This window comes from Paramormyrops kingsleyae, chromosome 9 (assembly GCF_048594095.1).
Source record: "Paramormyrops kingsleyae isolate MSU_618 chromosome 9, PKINGS_0.4, whole genome shotgun sequence".
NCBI classification, from domain to species: Eukaryota; Metazoa; Chordata; class Actinopteri; order Osteoglossiformes; family Mormyridae; genus Paramormyrops; species Paramormyrops kingsleyae.
This window is the reverse complement of record NC_132805.1, coordinates 6,694,337-6,700,486: the sequence shown is the minus strand read 5'-3', so window position 1 is coordinate 6,700,486 and position 6,150 is coordinate 6,694,337. Positions and strand designations below refer to the sequence as shown.

At 47.4% G+C, this 6,150-nt stretch overlaps 1 protein-coding gene across 1 annotated transcript in view; it reads right to left on the bottom strand.

Moving 5' to 3' along the window:
• Nucleotides 1-1,193: 1,193 nt before the first annotated feature.
• Nucleotides 1,194-6,150, bottom strand: part of lars2 (leucyl-tRNA synthetase 2, mitochondrial) — a 34,394-nt gene continuing 29,437 nt past the window's right edge. Inside the window, exons 20-21 of the mRNA XM_072716197.1 lie at nt 4,120-4,247; nt 1,194-1,698 (exon numbers count right to left, since the gene is read on the bottom strand). Of these exons, the coding sequence (XP_072572298.1) occupies nt 1,519-1,698; nt 4,120-4,247 (308 nt within the window). The 3' untranslated portion in view covers nt 1,194-1,518. The remainder of the gene's footprint in view (nt 1,699-4,119; nt 4,248-6,150) is intronic.

Below are 6,150 nucleotides of genomic sequence, written 5' to 3'. Positions count from 1 at the left end.
CAACTACCACTCATGCCAGTGCTGGGAGACATAGTGGACTAAAAACTACAGCAATGGCGAGGAATCTGCACATTCAAATGAAGGAAAGTCTGCACTGCATCTGGTATAGACTGACGAAAGTCTGCACTGTATCTGGTATAGACTGACGAAAGTCTGCACTGTATCTGGTATAGACTGACGAAAGTCTGCACTGTATCTAGTATAGACTGACCCATAAAATCAGTCAATATACGGGAAGAGTACAGGGTGGAGTTTAAATCCTGAGCTGTGTCACATGAGTTATTTCTCAATCACACATTTATAACAATTACAGCACAAAATTTTGTAAAAAAAAAAAAAAAAATAGTGCTGACTGCCCTGTTTAAGGACCCAGTGGTGAAATCTCTCTGCTGATCTATGGATTTGAACCAGTAACCTTCTGATCACAGGCAGTGCCCTAACCGACTGAGTCACACGTCACCCCCTGGTTACTGTTGGTTAACCATACTTCTGAATAACCTACATATCAAACAACACACTCCCTATCTACCTATCTGAACTAACAGGATGACAGGAAGACTTAGACAGCAAGGGTCTAGAGAATGGATCCAGATGTTGGTGCAATCCAGTGGAGTGACACATCTGTCTGTGGCACTGCCGCCAACAGCTGGAACACCAGACCATAATCGCCCTACCGTTGCAGACTTTCTTCATAAAGACATTTTTGTACACTTAATTCAGCTGCAGTCATGGATGTAGATTACCGGTAAACCCCCACCCCCAAATGAATCAGAACCAGCTAATACAACCTCCCCAATAATCATATTATCTCCCTAAATGCGTGGAGACCTCAACCCCCCTAATGTTGAAACCAAAGTTGGCTGCATTTGTTGCTTCTACATTCTATAAGCACCATTTGTACACATTTTAAACTGCACTTATAAACAACTGGTGCAAGAGAGTTAGTCAAAGCCATGAATTAAAAATCAGGAATAAAACAGAAAGCTTCATACCAGCTGGAGTGATTTGGAATGAGAAAGATCCGCATGACCCAGTGAAATCCCAGCACCACTGATTTCAAATAAATCATACAATAAATACCCAGAACTGGGAGCTGTATGGCAGAAGGGTTAGCAGCCATGTGTGAAATACTGCGTATGTAGGTGTGAATGTGGACACAGCATGTAGGTGAATGAGGACACAGGGGTGCAGAATTGCGGAATCAGGCCCCGAACTTTGAGTGCCGTTTCAGTGTTTAATAAAACAGAAATGACTGAAAACCATCAAGGCAGCAGAAGGACTATGGTTACACTGGGGAGGGCTGCTGGTTTTCTGCCTCTAAAAACAATCCCATATTTTTGGTCTCTTTTATTAGATATCAGTCATCCAGCTTGCCTCAGATGAGGGCTAACTGGTTACCACAGACAGTTTGCAAATACATCATACATACACGCCCACCCCATCTTCAGCAGTAACTTAAATTACAGCTTCGGTGATTGACAGCTGGCTTCACCAATCAGCGGCGAGTCAGCGGACTGGTCAGTCCTCCACCAGGAAATTAATGAGTGCTGTCCTGGGGGAGAGGATAGCCTTCTTTATGGTTCGGGTGGAAAGATGCTGGAGGCCCAATGGGCTGTCCAGCACCAGCTGCCGCACCTCGTCCACATCCTGGGCCACTTTCCTGGGCATGCTTACCACCCCACAGGCCTTGTTGTTGATCTGTGAGGACAAATATGGATTTCTGAGAACTCTTCCATCAGAATGCTGCACTCTGGTCAATGGGCCCATTCTGTCATACATATAAACATCCATATCTATACATTCATACTGTATTTATTTGCTCCAGTCGCCGTGCTATTTATTATTACGATACTGAATATTATCAACTTTTGTAAACTCCCTATCTGCACTATTGTTTATTTGCCATACTTTGTCACGGCAGTTATGGGACTTTGGACTTGTCAGCGTAATGTTACTGAGTCACAAGTTTAGGAACCTGCAGAATGCCAGTGACTCAAAGAGCAGCTGAACTCTGTCAGGTTAAGCCATGAGGTTTTAAGCTCATGCGAGTTTTACTTGCACAAAAATGTTCTGTGAGTTGAAGGAAAAACGATCGGTTCAGAACGATAACCAATGAGGAGGTGGGTCTAAGCAACTAGAGGAGGAGGGACCAACCAATCAGATGTCTTGGTCCGCTAGTTACTTGGACCAACCCACTCTACAATCTGATTGGTTATCTCTCTGAACCAATCATTTTTCTTCTCCCCTCAGAAGATTTTTGCGTAAAACTCCCACAAACAGGTTTTATGGATGTTTGAAGTGGAGAGGAACGCGTAAACTGTAAAGAGGAACGCCCAAATGTATGGTTGGGGGGGCACAACAGGGGGTGGCAGGAACATGATACACTTACATGTGAGGGGGCACAGCCAAGGGTGGGGAGGGGCACAAAAACCCTCGAATACTATCAAACCCTTGTACTGTAACAATCGTCCTCTGTTAAACCCAGAAGCCTGCCGCACGCAACCCCCCCAAACCCACTGAAGCCACCCCCACAAAGCACAACCCTGACTCTGACCAAGTCCAATGTGCCAGACACCCCCAGCTTTGCTTCAGCAGCGAGGCGTCAGGCGTTAGGCGTCAGGCGTTAGGCGTCAGGCGTTAGGCGTCAGGCGTTAGGCGTTAGGCAGGCTGTAGTCTGGCTGCTGTCAGGGAGAATGAAAAGGAAGAAAAAACAAAGGGAATCTCCGCTTTGATCGGAGGAGTCGGGGCGCGGCGGCGTTCCGCGTGGCTCAGCAGCGTGTCTCTAACCCCGAGCGGAGCTCAGCATCCTGACGTCGGCTTCATGAGTGAAGAAGCAGCTTCACTTCACAGCCCCGCGCTTCATGTCGTTAAACCGCAGCGCTGGAGGGAACAGAGCCCAGATCCATTCTGCAGCGCCATCGCGGACGTGTGTGTGTGTGTGTGTGTGTGTGTGTGTGTGGGGATTAGCTTTATGTTACCTTGTGGGGACCAAATGCTCTCTACAATGTGATAAAAACCTGTAATTTTGACTTGTGGGGACTGTGTTTCAAGTCCACACAAAGATCTGTGGATGCAATCAAAAAAGTAAAAATTTCAAAAGCCTTGTATTTTGCTTGGTTACGTACACACACACACACACACACACACACACACACACACACACACAGACACACACACACACACACACAGGTTAGAAATTATATCTTTGTGGGGACTATCCATTCATTTCTATGGGGAAAACTGTAATCCCAACATGGCAACCTTAACCCCTACCCGGACCTAACATTGTGTGTGTGTGTGTGTGTGTGTGTGTGTGTGTGTCTGGGACTGTGTGTGGCAGAGCACACGTGTGACTGTGTCTCATTAACTGCACAAGTTCCCCTGGCCCTACTGGTCCAACAGACAGAAACATGGGAGACATTTAATGGCTTCTGTGCTTCCAGCTGGCTGGTCTTTACGATGCTGTCAGGGGAAAGACACACACTGACACACAGCTACACACTCACACATTCACGCTCATACATACATGTACACCCACACGCCTACAAACATGCACACGCACACACACACACACACAGGGAAACCTCGGGAGTGCGGCCCCCTCGTGCTTCATAAGGTTCACATGTTCTTCAGCTCACTGCAGCAGGATAGTGAGTGTATTTCAGGCAAGTAATGAGTTATCAGGTGTGCAGTGGCTGTGTAAAGAATGTGTAGCAGGTGTGTAACACTATAGTAAGTAAAACAGATTTAACATGTAGCATAGCGAGGGCTGTGTAACAGGCGTGAGACGATAATAAATGTGTAGAGCATGTGTAATGAGTTTGCAGTCAGCTAGTGTGCAATGTCATGAGAAATGACCTTTCTCTACTTTGAGACACATACACATATAGAGTTGAGAGTGAAGGCTGGGGTCCGAATCCATGGTCAGGTCATTTACAGAGAGCCCCTAGAGCATTTCAGGGGGGTAGGGGCATTTTTTAAGGGCCCAATAGACATGTGACTATCCCGCTGAGGATGGGATTCAATCACAAGCACAGAGGCCAGACCCACAGAGCCACACATCACCCGAATAGAGGGCGAGATGTGCATTGAGGTAGTGCATCCATCTTGTGTCCTTACCCGGACTGACACGTCGACGGTGTCTGGGATCTCCAGATACTCTGGGTCCACACTGGGCCAAGGCTGCTGCAGAACATCACCCCCGACAGACAGCAGAGCACTCAGAGAGCTCGGCAGCCGCGTCAGGCCTGGGGAACAGGAGATCAGAGAAAGGGGTCTAGCACCCGCGCGACCAGGCACACAGCGGACAAGACTGTGAAGGAGCAGAACAGAACACGTAAAACCAGAACATTTTCTACGATCTTTATGTGCACTGACTCCCTGGGTACACCGTGCCCCCACCCCGATACAGGGCAGAATAACCGAAACCCAAAAGTGGAACTAGCAGTGACTCCACCCCGCCTGCCCCCCTGTCTAATTTTAAACATGGCTGCAGCTTGCTGATGTGTATCCTGAATGAGACCTCCAGGAAGGATACGTGTTTCCGCTCTTGTGGGCCCACACACGCGTGTTACAGAAGGACACGGGGACCTGTCAGGGCACGGTCGCCCCCGTTAGTCACATACGGAGGCTGCCTGTCCCTTATTTACAGCCCCCTCACCCCAGCTGGTGGCCACACTTATTTGCCAACCGTGAAACGAAAAACGCCACAATGGGCTGCTCTTCTCCCGAGCTGATGATGAGACACAGGGAGCGTGCTGTGCACATTACCGGCAGCCCTTACTCTTATTGCTGGGGTCTTTGACTGGTGTTTTGTGCGTCTGCCTTGTTTTAACGACGACCACATGGGACTCCCACATGCCAGCCCTGCTAGGTAAACAGCAACAGGCTCTAGGCCACGCCCTCTTTCCATTGGGAGCTGGGAGGGAGCAAAAATGTGAACTGTCTGGCAGGGAGCAAAAATGTGAACTGTCTGGCAGGGAGCAAAAATGTGAACTGTCTGGTAGGGAGCAAAAACATGAACCAACTGTGGTTCCCTAAGAACTGGACTGGGAAACACTGGCTTAGAGCCTTCGTTTATTACCACCTGTTGTTAGATATTTAATATTTGGATACAAAACTACACATAAAAAGTAATAGGATGGTACTCCTTGTGCAGTCACTAATCCTCTAATCAATTTTAATTAGCTCTTTTTAATTAGCCGGAGTATTAGTCTTCTGTAAATAGAAATGGCGGTGAATTCAATTATGCATTTCTCCGGTAATCTGGAAATGAGATTATCAGAAGAGCACTTCAGTCACCAGTGAGGCAAAAACGAAGAACAGCCTCAGACGTGCCTGTAGCTGAAGATGCTTGCTGGATCTTCACAGGCATCTATGGCAGAGCTTCAGGCAAAGCGCTGGCTGCCTAAATCTGTGTGTGTTTGCATCTGTGTGACTGTGACGTGGCCCTTTGGATGGTGTGCCTGCAGTGCTACAGTACTTCAGATAAAGATAACTGACAACAATACGTCCCACATTGTAGACGTTTCAGACTCCAGCAGTCTAGCAGTCTAGACCAGGGGTGGGGAACCTGATCCATGGAGAGCCAGTGCGGGTTTTTGGGATGACCTCTCAATCAGCCAATCACAGTGGGTCCCCAGGACTGGAGTTGAGAACGACTGCTTTATTATTGGCTGATTGAGAGGTCATCCCAAAAACCAGCACCCATCAGCAGTTCTCCGTGGATCAGTTTCGCTACCCCTGGTCTAGACTCACTCTGCTTTCCATTCTAGTACCATCTCATTCTATATTCTACACTTACCAATTTTTTCCATTCTAGAACCAGCTCATCCTATACTATAGGACTGACTCTATATTCCATTCCAGTACCAGCACATTCTATATTCTAGACTCACTCTACTTTCCATTCTAGTACCAGTTCATTGTACAATATGACTAAAAGCTTTACAATATTACCATAGCTTCAAAGCCTTACCCGTAGTCCTGCTGTACAACTTAAATCCTGCTTGCTGTTTGTTCCCTCTCCTAATTAGGAACCCAGATGTCGCATTAATTGTTCGCAACTCCCTGACCTTCTACACGGAGCATGTCCAGAAATGGAAACAGGGGCACTTGCACGCATGCAAGCACGCGGCATACTCATACAAA